At 39.9% G+C, this 16,240-nt stretch overlaps 1 protein-coding gene across 4 annotated transcripts in view; it reads right to left on the reverse strand.

Annotated features, from left to right (window-relative positions):
* The window catches only part of LOC124272791 (neuronal calcium sensor 2-like), an 80,580-nt gene that overhangs the window by 9,943 nt on the left and 54,397 nt on the right, over window positions 1–16,240 (reverse strand). For all 4 annotated transcript variants that reach the window (XR_006897430.1, XM_046707998.1, XM_046708000.1 and 1 more), the window contains one exon: window positions 8,186–8,461. Coding sequence is in view for 3 of the 4 variants with exons in the window: in XM_046707998.1 (XP_046563954.1) it covers window positions 8,186–8,461 (276 nt within the window). In the remaining variant the exon portion in view is untranslated. The remainder of the gene's footprint in view (window positions 1–8,185; window positions 8,462–16,240) is intronic.

The raw sequence follows: 16,240 nt of genomic DNA on the forward strand, positions 1-16,240 counted from the left end.
AGAATGAGTTATGACAAAAATTGTGATAAGGAATTAAACCACACAGAGGTCAATTTGTGAAGAAAATCACATTTATTGCCACGTGACTTTATTGAAACCAAATGTTTGGAATCAGAACAATATCAACCCAACCTTGCTGAGAATAGTTACCAGGGGATGTATAAAATATAGCTCACACTAAAGTGGGAATACATCAAATACAAAAACTAATGAAGTGTTATAATTGAAATTTTTGTTTTCTGAAAATTACATTTTTCCATTTGAATTGACACCAAAGGCATTTTCTCTGAAATAGTTTCAGCGACTGTAAAGTGATTTTCTTTTTGTGTGGCTGAGGTTAGAAGCATGTTTAAATATCAAAGCCTGATGTCTCCCTATCTCTCATAAACTAATCATGGATCTCATTTCTCCGCAGTAGAAAAGGTCATTCTTGCGACAATAACAAGGCTTGATTGTGGCAATTTCAAATATTACAAAAAGCATCTATGGTCAGGAATATCAACTAACATGTTCAGTGCTAAAGAGCATTTAAGACATAATAATGTTGCAACCATGAGTGTGGACAAGCATTTGGTGTGGCCCATGTGAATTACTGTAATTGGTCAAGCTATACCAATATCTGACCAATTACAGAGAGTTCCAATGTTCCTGACAGTGATATAGGTCTTGGCGCCTGATGCCCTGGTGCCAGGGTTGGCAGTGGAACGTCTCTGTATATAGCACAGTATAATTGGATAATATTGATCTAGCACTGCCAAGAGATGAATGCATCACTTTTAGACCTTTCATAAACTTATCTTTTTTATGTGTGACAAAACTTGATATTTCTCCACACGAACACATGTAATACTTATGACGTCCGTTGTCATGACGGCAGGGAGTATAAAACCCTTCTTGAAATGAATAACCACCAAATTTTCTGTTAGATTGGAACTGGTGGAACATAATTGACGCAAAGAGAATCCTTCACAAAGGCAGGGATGCAGCGCTGCCCTGGGTTTAAGAGGTGGAAAATGTCAAGAGTTGTACATGAGAAGACTTGTGCTACTCGGAGCAAAACTTGATACATTCTCGTTGAGATCAGTCTATAATTTTTTGCCAAAATGGATGACATCCTGCTTTGACAAGCCCTGAACATAAAGATTCCAGAATCACTTTCTATGGAAATGGCACAATCCCTGTAGAAGCAACTCTCCTATCTGCTTCTCTCCTTCATACAACATGCTATACAATTACAGCCACTTCTGACTCCAGCAGGTGATATCGAGGCCGGAGTAAATGCCTTAAAATGCCCTTCAGCTGTCTGTTTAATAAACCCAAATGTCAATATTCCAATAAGACAAACATAGATTGTCATGCTATTTGAAAAGGAATTGCAAAATGAAAGCAAAAGATACATAATATCTGATATACAATCCATCAAAGAAAATATCTCCATTGTATAAAAAAATTAAAGTTTTAATTGAGGTTGAAGCTCAGTTAAGTATTCCTCAACAACGCCAGTTTAAACCATTATACAGTATAGCAGGAATGTAGTCGCAAGTTGTCTCTCTTATCCTTTCAAGGCTACTGTTTTTGCGAGTCTACAGTCTCTTCCCAACTGCCCCTTTGTTCTCAAGCTCCAGTCAGGTGAAAGTAACTGACATAGAGGTGGCATGTGGTTCTATGTACAGAGCACAGACTACAAGTCAGGTCAAATAGAGCAACACTGGTTATGGAGAGTGAGTGAGTGACAATGTTTGACAACTTAACCCCTGACAGTGTCTAAGAATGTGGTTATGGCATCCACTGAAACCATGTTACATGTGGTGTCACGGTAGGCATGAGACTTTGTTTGTTGCCGCTGTTCATCTCGTAGAGAACATGGGCCTTGTAGAATGAGATGATTAGACACTAATTAGACAGCTTGGGTTGGATACTCCCCATGAGCTCACAATGGTCCATTCTCAGCAGGAATAATGCAAGCTTTAGGGTGTGGATTTGATACATCATACATATGCACATCACCACTGACCACATTATAAGCAGCATAAAACTCACTTAAAAGTAGTAGTATGATAGAGAGTAAATACTGCTTAACACTGTAGGCCAAACCAGAGATTGTACTGCCAGTCACAAGAGCAGAAATGTAGGTACAGCATTCTGCCATGCAGTCCGAGGGCCCATTAACATTATTAGTGGGGAAACAGGGCAACAGTCATGGCCCTTAATTGGATGTCTCCTTTATTGAGGCATTATGAGCATAACGGAAATAACGTTCAACCTCAAGGTGACCCAGATCATGTAGGCAAACATGGGACGAATATAACAGTGCAGGTTAGATAGGGAACCATTATCTATATTTATGAGACAATTATTAGTGGATGAAGGGGCTGACTCTCCACCGACAGTACATACTAAGGCATAAGTCTAGGATGAAGGAGGCTACACATTTGGTAAACTAATCATTGAGATGGCAGATTTGGCAATAGCTTCTACTGTTATTGATGTGAAATGACCTGCTATGGTTTGGTATGTACACAGCCAATTTGGAAAGTGATTTTTCTGGGAAAAAATCAGATATGAAGGAATCATTGTGAAGCTGACTCTAAAGCAGATTTCTAATCAGTATTTCTTTGATGCTGTTTTTAGGACGTATTCTGGAGTTTACCAGCTGTCACTTCCCACCAATTGCCTCATTTCAAATTCTGTATAATAATTTGTATGTAGTGGTTTCAACTACAGCTTAAGGCAATCTGAAATATCACCTTCATAATTACAAACATACAGTCTGCTGCATGCATGTCACTGACCTACATAAGACAGAGAGCTTGGAGCTCTGCAGCTCACCTTCATCCAACTGATCTTTGTAGGGGAGAGTGAATGATGAAACAACAGTCGTGGGATACAAACTGTCTATGTTGAAGCTCGCTGCATGCCAGCCACAAACTTAACCAAACTACCTGATAAAATGGCCCTAAAATAATAGTTTTAGCATAACTGCAGTGAAAGCCAGAAGGTTCTTCAGATAAAGCTGATTTGAACAAACTTGATAAAGATCATTTCAGAATCTTCACTGACCGTTTCAGTTTTCATTCATAGTAGTAAAAGAGAAACAAACAACGTTTATGTTTATATGTTTGAAGGCTTAATTCAGATATACATGGGATTTTTACAGTCAAATTATTTGAAAGTGGCAGAATTTACATTTAGCTGACTATATCTCTTTTCCCCCCCCCCACCCCCCAGGCTGACAACACCTCTCCCTCCTGCCTGACCTCTCACTCACTCACGCACTCACACACACACACACACACACACACTCTCTCTCTCTCTCTCTCTCACACACACACACACACACACAAAAAGCAGCAGAATGTTGTGTTCTTTTATGTCGCTGATTATATATACGATTATGATTTACATTGTAAACTATTATTTCATGAGTGTGACATTGGGATATTTTTCACCTGCATCCTCTATCAGGCCTCTTTGAAACATGCAACTATGAAACCATTAACCTAAGCCTTTTGTGAGGTAATGCCATTTATAATATTCAACTATCTATATTCTGTATTATAGTTACATAGTTTCAATCTGCAATCAACAGTTTTACAAACCCTACAACAGCTGAATTTTATCGCATGGACGATATACAGCTGCTGCCAGCTGACCTAGCTCTGTCAGTACCTGATGCTCTGCACCAGCAAGAACAATGATGAATACTAAATTCATTATTGTAAGAGCCAGCAGTTGAGCATATGCTATCAGTTTGTATAATATATATGATGGTTTAATGCCTGAGTACTTCCACACTACTGCGTTTGGGGGGGGAGTGTGGTTCCTTCACCAGTAAATATATATATATTATGTGTGTGCATGTGTGTCTGCATGTGTGTGTGTGTTTTCAGCAGGATACTTCACACATCTTCTGAGTTCACTTTCCTATTGGCTGATTGCACAAGTCAAGTGACTTATACTTTATTGAGCACTCATCTTCAAGAAGTGCCCCGAACCACCTTCTCTACCAAGCTGCAAGTAGCTTTAATTGGAACCTGGGGGAAAACTGCTGTGTTGAAGAGAGTGCAGATTAAACAAAGTAAATACACTACCACGTATAAGCTATATATAATGCATGGAATAGCATGAGGTACACCCATGAATCTTGTTCTAAATCATGAGAAGCATATTTATGTTTTAGTCTTAAATGTATTTTGTTGATTTTATTCATGATTTAATTCAATATCATAAAGTTAACTCAAAATGTTTAAACTGACTTAAACATCAGTAAGTAATCATATTGAGCACCCCTAGCCAAGTCACAGGTAAAGTAGGGGAGCTGTGATAAAACAATGTGCTAACTATTTCCAGGTTATCAAAGACAAAATCACACAAGAAAATATTGACTGCAGCTTTGAGACATTTCAACCAGCCTGGGAAATACAATTCAAAGTTGTCAATCATCTTGCCTAGTAGCCTTTTATCACAAAATTGTAGTTACATTAATGTTTGAACTAAGATTTGTCTCCTCTGCTTGATCCCTGATACCAATTTCAAGTTGAAGTTAGTTGCAGGATGTGCTCCCTTTTGTGGAGTGTTCTGTACACAGAATATACAGACTGTGTACATGTAAGTGGAATGTTATTCGAAAAGATGACCTGGAGGAAGAAAGTAGTCCACGTCAATATTTTCTTCCATCATGATGTGCCTCATAACGTGTAAGATGACGTCAAACATAATGTGATATTCCAATTAAAACATTCTTAGAGTACTTCATGCTTCAGAAATATACGGGAAAATAAATACAATCTTTCCTCGTGTTGTTTGATATCAAACATATTACACCTGCAGGAGCCTCAGAGTTCTGCTATTTCAGTCACCCTTTGTTGACAGATCACGAGTCCAGTGAGGATTCTCTACAGTACAGCACATATCTTGATCACACTAGGAGTGGCATACTGAGACAATTTACACTGTTAGATCACAGCAAAATACATGATTGGGGAACACTAAATAACACAGAAAGTACACTCACTGGGCTTGTGGAACATCAACTAACATAGAGAGTACAGGGCTTGTGGAACATCAACTAACATAGAGAGTACAGGGCTTGTGGAACATCAACTAACATAGAGAGTACAGGGCTTGTGGAACATCAACTAACATAGAGAGTACAGGGCTTGTGGAACATCAACTAACATAGAGAGTACAGGGCTTGTGGAACATCAACTAACAAAGAGAGTACAGGGCTTGTGGAACATCAACTAACAGAGAGAGTACAGGGCTTGTGGAACATCAACTAGGAGCAGGGCTTGTGGAACATCAACTAACATAGAGAGTACAGAGAGAGAGAGTACAGGGCTTGTGGAACATCAACTAACATAGAGAGTACAGGGCTTGTGGAACTAACATCAGAACATAGAGAGTACAGTACAGGGCTTGTGGAACATCAACTAACAGAGAGTACAGAACATCAACTAACATAGAGAGTACAGGGCTTGTGGAACATCAACTAACATTGTGGAACATCAACTAACATAGAGAGTACAGGGCTTGTGGAACATCAACTAACATAGAGAGTACAGGGCTTGTGGAACATCAACTAACAGAGAGAGTACAGGGCTTGTGGAACATCAACTAACAGAGAGAGAGAGTATAAGGCTTGTACAGGGCTTGTGGAACATCAACTAACAGAGAGAGTACAGGGCTTGTGGAACATCATAGAACTAACATAGAGAGTACAGGGCTTGTGGAACATCAACTAACAGAGAGAGTACAGGGCTTGTGGAATATCAACTAACAGAGAGTGGAACATCAACTAACATAGAGAGTACAGGGCTTGTGGAACATCAACTAACATAGAGAGTAGGGCTTGTGGAATATCAACTAACAGAGAGAGTATAAGGGCTTGTGGAACATCAACTAACATCAGAGAGTACAGGGCTTGTGGAACATCAACTTGTGGAACAACTAACATAGAGTACAGGGCTAGAGAGAGTATAGGGCTTGTGGAACATCAACTAACATAGAGAGTACAGGGCTTGTGGAACATCAACTAACAGGGCTTGTGGAAGTACAGGGCTTGTGGAACATCAACTAACATAGAGAGTACAGGGCTTGTGGAACATCAACTAACTTGTGGAAGATCAACTAACAGAAAGAGTATTGTGGAGAGAGAGTATAAGGCTTGTACAGGGCTTGTGGAACATCACTATTGTGGAACATCAACTAACAGAGAGAACTAACATAGAGAGTACAGGGCTTGTGGAACATCAACTAACATAGACAGCTTGTGGAACATCAACTAACATGACAAGGCTTGTGGAACATCAACTAACATAGAGTGGAACATTAACTAACATAGGGCTTGTGGAACATCAACTGGAACGTACACATAGAGAGTACAGGGCTTGTGGACATCAACTGACATAGAGAGTACATCAATCCTCTACGGCTCGTGAACTCGAAGTATCCCTATTTGTATCAGGCAGCCTCCATAAACGTGTACGAACAATGTCCAGACACAAGGTTTTAGACAATAAATATTAGAGATTGCTTACATATACGGACATAACTAAGTTTAAGCATTATCAGCCCATTCATACTGGCTGTATCATCCATAATCATGTTATTCTGGCGTGCTTCTTACATCTCAGTTACGACATGACAATTGGGATTAACCCATAATGTGATATGGTGAGTTCATGTCAACAAATATCAGTAATGGCAAACCTGATTAGGTTTACAAGGCAATCATTGGATAAGTCAGTTTTATACTTAGTTCATTTGATGATGTATTTCAAAGGACATCTAAATGGTGATTGATATGAATGTATGTTACACAGTGCAGTACAAATTATATTTGTGTAAATCAAAGTAGCATGATCTTCTTCTAAAAATATTTCTAGTGAAAAGCTAAGATTTTGTTAGCAATAATTAATGCTAAAACCATGATGGAGGAATCTGAAAACAGTAATGAATCCCATCATTTTGAGTTTGTATATGTGAACAATTTTGGACAACATTTAATTGATGATTAATAACACATCAATTGAATTTCAGTAAATGTAAGTCATGCATGTAATATGATGAATATGTTGTTCTATCCTGTGACATTTGGCACTGAGCATCCTGGGTAATACCGAGCCTACAACCAATCATCATGTACACGCCAGTACTACACCAAGCAGTTCCATATACGGAGATATCCTGTGTTTCTGGAGGATCATGATGAGTGACCTTTGTCTACAGCTCATGATACACTGGTTTCCACGATTATTCAGTCTAGACTTTACTAGTGGAACTGAAATAACTAGTGTTGCTTCACGGATGACACAAATTATGTCAATAACTGGCACCAATGTCAATCAAGAAGGCCTTTCCTGAAGTGTACCTGCATCCTACCATTATGACCTGCCATCAGTGTCTCTCAGACAACTGACAACTCCATCATAACAAACGTATCCTGTCAATTTGATAAACGTCTCCATCTGTGACGGCGATGTCGTGGCTGCTGATATTGATGGCTCATAAAACAAAGGCACTGTCCTGCATACAGACACTTGATTAGTTTCTGCTCACGCTTGGTGTTTGATTGTGACTTCACCAGCCAACAACATAACATCACCCTCACACTTATCTCTCTCCTTAAATATATCTGCTTCAACTTGGCTATACATCCACCTCACCCAATGTATCTATCTCACCTCTAAAGATCTATCTCACCCCTGCTATATATCAACCCTATCCTTTGGTGGTGGGGTAGCCTAATGGTTAAAGCATCTGCGTGTCATGGTGAAGTCCCAGGGTGATTCCCCACATGGGTTCAGTGTGTGAAGCCTTTTTCTGGGGTCCCCGTCATAATATTGCTGAAATATTGCTAAAAGCAGCGTAAATCCATACTTACTCACTGACTCACCTACTCCACCCATCCAATATATCTATTTCACCTCTACAGATCTATCTCACACCTGCTATATATCCACCTCACCCAATATATCTATCTCACCTCTTTATATCTATCTCAACCCAGATATATATCCAGTTCACCCGAATAAATCTATCTCACCTCACCCTAGATATATCCACTTCAACCCTGATACATATTCAACTCACCCATGCTATACATGCATGTTACCCCTGCTATATATTCACCTTATCCCTGCAATGCACCCACTATAGTCTTGCTATGAACTGTCCACCTTACCTCTATAATGCTCTCCATCTCATTCTTCTCAATGGTTCCATTACCATCAATGTCGTACATGTCAAAGGCCCAGTTGAGTTTGTCCTCTGCTTTTCCTTTTTGTGATGTGATGTTGATCGCCATTAGAAACTCCTTGAATTCTATTGACCCACTTCCATCACGGTCAAATGACCTGAACACATGCTCACAAAAGGCATCTGGATTTCCTCCCGGGAAGAAGTTGGCGTAGACATTCTTGAACTTCTCCTTTGACAGCTGTCCATCTGGACAGTCTTCCTGCAAGACAAGACAAGGGGCATTAGCAGCAACTTCCACTGAAAACATTCTATGATCATGTACCATATTATACACCAGTCAGTTAGCAACCCAAAACATGCTTTTGAGATAGGTCAGTGGACAAGCACAAGCATTGACACAGGTTATGAACCATAACTGACAGGATCTTCAAAAGGGTGGCTGCAGAGCAGACATTCATCTGGGTGCATTCATACTGATGGACTTCAGACACTGAATTTGCCAGTGCAGCCTTACACACAAAACAAAAAGGTATTTGATCCTGTATATACAGGATAATAAGTGTCAGAGCCTTCCTACCACAGAAACATTTAACCTCCTGTTTACAAATAATGAACCAAAAATAGCACAGAAATAATCTGCTACCATATGTACAACTTTATACAAATCTAGAAGATCTCTACATTGTCCTATGAGTGTTATACAGATTTGTTTTAGTGTATGCATTGTTACTTTGATTCATTACATTCTTGTTTATGTAGTTTATAGAATAACATCACTGTTTCTACATGGCATATTTGCGCAATCAAAATATCTTGTCTTATCTTATCTCATACAGTGTACACACCTGTTCTATGGTTCACCTAAATTGGCCACAAAAGTAGAAACTCTGTAAACTCAGATGATTTATCCTACAGAGATTCACTTATGTTTATCAATAATCTAAAAACCTTTACACAGATTCTGTTTTGCCACTGAATATCTGCTGGCATAAAACTTTCAAATTCAATTTCATAAAGTGGACATCCCTTAAAGTGACAAGCATCTTTTATGTCAATGTAATAAATAACTTTTGGGATGAAATTCAATATTTGCTACAACATCTCCAACATTCAGTTGATGAAGATGTTCCCCCCCCAACATATCTGTAGTAATAATATTCACAATCACTCAGAGTTCCAGACCTGCAGGAATGCTGTTAGGAAAGGAAGTTCTGATATTCCCAAACTCTTATTTTTACAATTGCATGTGGATCTTGAATGCTCAATTGTCATGGTAAGCAAAAACTGAACAAAACAGAGAGGTGCAGAAAACAACCTGTGATATTAAGTAAGAGTGAACATATAGGGCAATGGGACAGTCGTCTGGGTAACAAATCAGGTAGAGACAGGCAGTAATCCATCTACATTGTCTGACTCTAGTGCAGCAGGTGCTCCCATGCCCAGAAAATAGTTCCTTACACGGGAAGTCGGCAAGTCTCCATCAATTTCCTTCATTTCTCGTTTTTCTTTTAGAAAAAGAGCAGGTTTTCGAAGCCTCCAGTAGAGTAAACAAGCAGCATGCAATAGATCAAAGGAAGGAAGTAAGTAAACCAACTGGCCCCGGATTGAATCAAGGTGGTCCCACGTTTCTCTGTAATGTCACCTGGGGAACTGTCACAGTTTGAACCATGTAAAGTTCAGTTGCGAGCCCAGAGCCCATACTGCATGCATTGATTATGGTAACTCTTAAATATTTTCAAAACTGGTAGTGTTAGATGCCGATGGAAACTACAACAACATAAAACATTGCCAGTTAAAGTTGATCACATTGAAATAGAAGAACTTCTATCCAAGCATTTTCCTACACAGTGAATGCATATATTATTAGTTTATCCCAAATCTACTCATCACATGTCATCTTCTACATCTTCCAGCTCTGAAGATAATGGCAGTGCCTGTCAGTGTATCCACATTGCTGCCTGTGACAGAGCACTAAGCTGCACTCAGCAGAACATTGTTATGATGGCCAGAGGTCCCTTGAGTTCCAGTAGCCTTCATAACCCATCTGGAAACTACAGACAGGCCCAACAGTTCTGACACTGACGATAATGTGTCCTAATCCTAACTGGGTATTACACCATGAGCTCCCCGCAGTGCCTGGTACATGTCAGCTCCTGACACCATGTTCCTGGGAGACCAGTAGCTCCTACTTGCCACCTGCAATGTCAGACAGGGTGAACACACCATCTTGTCTCATTGCAACGTCAGACAGAGTCTCACTGCAATATCAGACAGGGGCGAACACACCATCTTGTCTCACTGCAATATCAGACAGGGGCGAACACACCATCTTGTCTCACTGCAATATCAGACAGGGGCGAACACACCATCTTGTCTCACTGCAACATCAGGCAGGGGTAAACACACCATCTTGTCTCACTGCAACATCAGACAGGGGCGAACACACCATCTTGTCTCACTGCAATGTCAGACAGGGGTGAACACACCATCTTGTCTCACTGCAATGTCAGACAGGGGCAAACACACCATCTTGTCTCACTGCAACATCAGACAGGGGAGAACACATCATATTGTCTCATTGCAACGTCGGACAGAGGTGAACACACCATCTTGTCTCACTGCAACGTCAGACAGGGGCGAACACACCATCTTGTCTCACTGCAATGTCAGAGAGGGGAAGGAAGATATTTAACTTTTGAATGAGTAAATGAATTTGACTGTTTTCTTTTCTTGATATCTAATTAGATGCACTGTCATCCACATGAAAGTTACAAGTATGAAGATGTTCAACAAAATGGTCATACATGCTGTACAAAATAGTTGGCTTTCCTACTGGATATGATATTACTGGAATGGTATGGTGGATAGACATTAAGCTCCGGCTGCCTCCAACAAGTGCAATGGACAGGTGAAGTGACACAAATAATGAATGCTTGTGAAGTGAGAACTTTTGCATCTGTTCTTGATTTAAATGTTTCCGACATTTGGAACTAAAGTGCCCCTAGCCACAAAAGAAAATATGGAATTAAACTGCCCTATGATATGAATGAGCCACAAAAGAATTGGTTTCGTCTTCAGAGGAATATAACCACCTGCCACAACTGTAAAGAATTGTCCAGCTGAACTCGTTATCAGAAATGTCAAAGATATTAATTCATTATGCAACACATATTGCTGAGGGTGACTGGGATGTTCTCTATTGCAGAAATCTGTTATAATTCAGTCTTCCATTTTAAAATGACATTTTGCCTAATATATTTAGTGCATGACTAATATGCCATAAATGCACATTCATCTAAAACTGAATTGTGTAATTTAAGCCATGACTCTGTAGTAGTCATATGCCTCCAGAAATAGCCCCAATAACTTGATCTCACCTTGGGAGTTACTTGTCCTTTGAACACTCAACAACATTTAAACTTTAATAGAAATCCAATAGTGGCAAAGATAATGGGATGAGCTGGGGTTTGAATCCTGCTTTCACCAATATTTCAGTTATATTATGGCATGTCATTTCACAGCCGGTTGATGATGTTGACAGACATAGGATCAGAATCAGATGTTTAAAGAATCAGTAGGGGGATATAACACAGAAATACACAGAGAGAACACATCGCAGGATTTATCTTTTCTAACACATCTGCATGTGTAAAACCTACACATTGAATAAACAGCCAAATGCATAAACTTTTTTTTTTAAACACTATGATTGCCATGGACACAGGATTGCATTTGAAAGGTGATCAATACAAAGATTTTATATACAGTAATCATACTGAATAATCAATAAGCCATGGACTCATTGGTATCCTTATTAAATGTCACAAAGTACAGAGCATGTTTAGTTCATTCAAGAAAAGGTCATTCAGAATGTCTGCCCACATTAAAACTGTCTGATTTGTCTTATATGTTGGACGCCAAGCACTAACACTGTTTTTGTCAACTGATCCTTGCTGAATGTTGGAATCTGTGGAACTACCAGCAGTAATCAATGTTTCTTCAAGGATTCCACTTGCCTCTTGTAAAGTCACAAAGGCAGTGTTGTATATGGACACATTAAACAGCCTGCTCCGAGTTTCATGCTGATTAGAAACTGATCCCCACGTATTTGATTAACTGTTAAAAGTAACCAGTAGTTCCTAAAATACACATTCCGAAGTTACTTGATTCGATAAACAGCCGTTTTTACTAGCTGGCATATACACTCCAGAGATACATCATGTCTATATGGAACAAGTTTAACACTCAATACTATATTTGCCATAGTATGTGCCTTGGACAGTTAGAGAATTTACATGCTTGAGTTAACTTGATGTTCATGATACTGTAGAAACATTCAGATTAGTTCCAACACTGATGAGACCATTACCATTTTTATTATAGTTACTATGCAACTACATAACCCTTCTACAATGCTGCATTTTCTGTAAAAAGATACACTATGTACACACAAAAAATGTGATTATTTGCTGATTGTTTTAAAAGTTTGTCAGGGGGACACTTATTACTACAAATCCGGTACCTGTATATAGATAGTTGTCCTGCTGCCACCAGGAGGGAGGGAAGGGAAGTGTACGAAATCAGAGAAAACATCACTACAATGAGTGACAGGTCCTTCCTCTTGTCATGCCCATAATAGAGCAATAGATAACATGTTAGACACTCACAGATATTGATCAGTGAAGCAGTTCCTTGTTTAATGCCTTGCCGATAGCATATTGTTGTTGTTATGTTTATTCCCGGCTACTGATAACCATAGTTATCAGTTATCGCAGGACCAGAGGACACACTGTAACCTTTTCCCCTTTATTAACTGATCAATGAGTAATATCACCCTGCAGGTGATTTCTCTTATTACACATGGTCACAGCTAGGCCATGTGTTTGTCTTACTACGAAAACCATCTGGCAATCACTGGCAATTAGGGTAAAGTAGTTTGTCACTATGAAATATATTGGATGTAAAAATCAGAAGTTGTGTCAATAATAGTCTGTCATAATTATCTAAATTCACTAACATCACCAAATACTGTCAACATACATTCTCAGTTTCTTCCCACTAAAAGTCAGTTGTACTCCTAACTCGGAAAGATAAAGTCTACTTTATTCCTTATCTTAATACTTCTAGCCTACTTATTCAAAACACATGCACTTAAATCTACTTGCCATTATAATCATGGCTTTAGAAATCTCTTCCAATTTTAAAATAGGAATCACACTTTCAAAAAAGCCACCAAAAGAAATAGTAAATCTAACTGTTCAAGGCATTAACAGACACGTAAATAGAAAATCCCAAAGCATCTCAACTATGCTTACCCTGTTTGGGAACATCTGATGTCATCAATGGTTTTCAGTGATCCATTAAGGTAATTTTCAATGGTATTTTGCCACTTAGACCCAAACTTATGTTTCAAACTAATCAGAGGCCTTGATAGCTTTTGGTATAATCACATTAAATGTGAAAGATAACATTTCATTGTATTTTCTATGCCATGTATTTATATATGTGTTTTACATAAACCAGTGGACAAATAATTCCTATACAAAGTTGAGTGTATATTTATAAGGCAGCTAAGTAATAATGCTCCATCCCAGTAACATACAGACAGCACTGACACATCTGTTTCATCTCTTATACTGACTGTTTTATGCCGCTTTTAGCAATATTACAGCGGTGGACACAGAAATGGGCTTCACACATTGTGCCCATGTGGGGAATTGAACCCGAGAGCCTTCGGCGTGACGAGTGATCACTTTAACCACTAGGCTACCCTACCTCCCCCACATCTTTTTAAAACTGCAACAACTATACTGATGTCACCATGCAGGTGATGGCAGGATGGCAGCAAGAGAGAAGCCATGTAATAGTTATCTGTTTGTCTTATCAATTACAAAAACAAGGAAAACAAACACCCACAGTGACTGAATGAGAGATGATTTAGTGAGTGTGGTTAAATACTGTTTGAACATTATTATTCTTTTTGTGTCATCTTGATATTGGCGGAAGAACCTAAAGGGATGGATATCTTAGATGTTTATGTTTAAGGTGAAACATGGTAATGGTGCTGAAGGAAATTAGAAACATAATCATACGGGGACAAACCAACAATCACATGTTTCGGGCATGCCAGGGGCACACAACTTGGCACAGCGAAACGCAGCACTTTAGATGACTGGTGATCTGCATGACCTTGTACCTTTAAATAAATTTGAAATAGATGGGATGTAGCTGCAGCTCAGAGCATACCAACTACAGCTCATTTGACTCCTTAGAAATTAGGGATGTGGTCTCAGAGTTAACCGACCACTGGAATATAAAGACATTTGACTTGAACAACCAGCTGAGCGTAAAACAACCGCTTGATATGTATGTTAACATACATGGGTGTCATATATAAGATATAGCAGAACAAGATAGCACATGTGACAAGTAAGTCTCCGCATCATATGTGATAAATGAGCTGATCACCTAGGTTTACCCATGATGCACCAGAAACCAGCTTTCCATACAGGATGCAAAATAAATGTGTCTCCTGTCGGTAAACACTCTACTCAGCACTGTTAAATGGCCCTGGACATCTCCCTGAGTTAAGTGGAACCACCAGACCAATCTGTCGGTCCTGGCTGGTTCTCCCGAACACAGTCTGCAGTCAAAGATGGATGAATTATGCCCAGTATTTGAAGTAAAAACCCAGGCATGGGTTGTCCAAGACCTTCTGATGGATCAGATGTGTCCGCATCAGAATGACTTGCTTGATAAAAACATAGGAGTTTCCAATAAAATACCGACGCCAAGACAGCTGTTGTACATTACCACGACAGGAAGGGTGGGCAGACGTCTGATGAGGTCACTATCTGGTTGTACAGGTTTACTGTTGTGTTGCCTCTTCTTGTACCGACTGCTTCAGATTTGTGGATCTAACACTATGATCGTTATGTGGGGATCAGTCTGTACAAAACCTCTGTGTCAGAGAGTAAGAGATTATTTGAAATGGGTTAACACTGGGTCCCAATGGGTTATCACTTCAGATTGATATATACATAGGTTACACAGTCACAAGTACAACACACTGCATCAGGTTATAGCTGAGGTGAGGTGAAATGAGGCTTCATACAACAGTCTTAGTTCAGTTGTACAGCAATGTGCATGAATGCGTGTGGCTGCTGGAGTAGAACGGGGAAAAGCTGGTTTTAATGAGCTTGCCCACAGAGATTACCATATGGTGCAGTTTAATGGATTCCAAGTGGGAATCTTCCAGAACAGCCTGTTGACCCTCACTGGTTTGCCTGGTCCAGGCTGGTCTATACTGAAGAGGGCTATCGTATAGACTCCAAGTGGGAATCTTCCAGAACAGCCTGTTGACCCTCACTGGTTTGCCTGGTCCAGGCTGGTTTATACTGCAGAGGGCTATCGTATAGACTCCAAGTGGGAATCTTCCAGAACAGCCTGTTGACCCTCACTGGTTTGCCTGGTCCAGGCTGGTTTATACTGCAGAGGGCTATCGTATAGACTCCAGGTGGGAGTGAGTGATTGAGTATGGTTTTACGCTGCTTTTAGCAATATTTCAGCAATATCACGGCGGGGGACACCAGAAATGGGCTTCACACATTGTGCCCATGATGGGATTTGAATTCCAAGTGGGAATCTTCCAGAAAAGCCTGTTGACCCTCACTGGTTTGCCTGGTCCAGGCTGGTTTATACTGCAGAGGGCTATCGTATAGACTCCAGCTGGGGATCTTGCAGAAAAGCCTGTTGACCCTCACTGGTTTGCCTGGTCCAGGCTGGTCTCTACTGAAGAGGGCTATCGTATAGACTCCAGGTGGGAATCTTCCAGAACAGCCTGTTGACCCTCACTGGTTTGCCTGGTCCAGGCTGGTTTATACTGCAGAGGGCTATCGTATAGACTCCAAGTGGGAATCTTCCAGAACAGCCTGTAGACTCTCACTGGTTTGCCTGGTCCAGGCTGGTCTATACTGCAGAGGGCTATCGTATAGTGGAGACCTTTCAGGGAACCTTTTATTATCTATACCAATTTAGC

The sequence above is a fragment of the Haliotis rubra genome, unplaced genomic scaffold (genome assembly GCF_003918875.1).
Source record: "Haliotis rubra isolate DU_JTF1 unplaced genomic scaffold, ASM391887v1 Scf173, whole genome shotgun sequence".
Classification (NCBI taxonomy): domain Eukaryota; kingdom Metazoa; phylum Mollusca; class Gastropoda; order Lepetellida; family Haliotidae; genus Haliotis; species Haliotis rubra.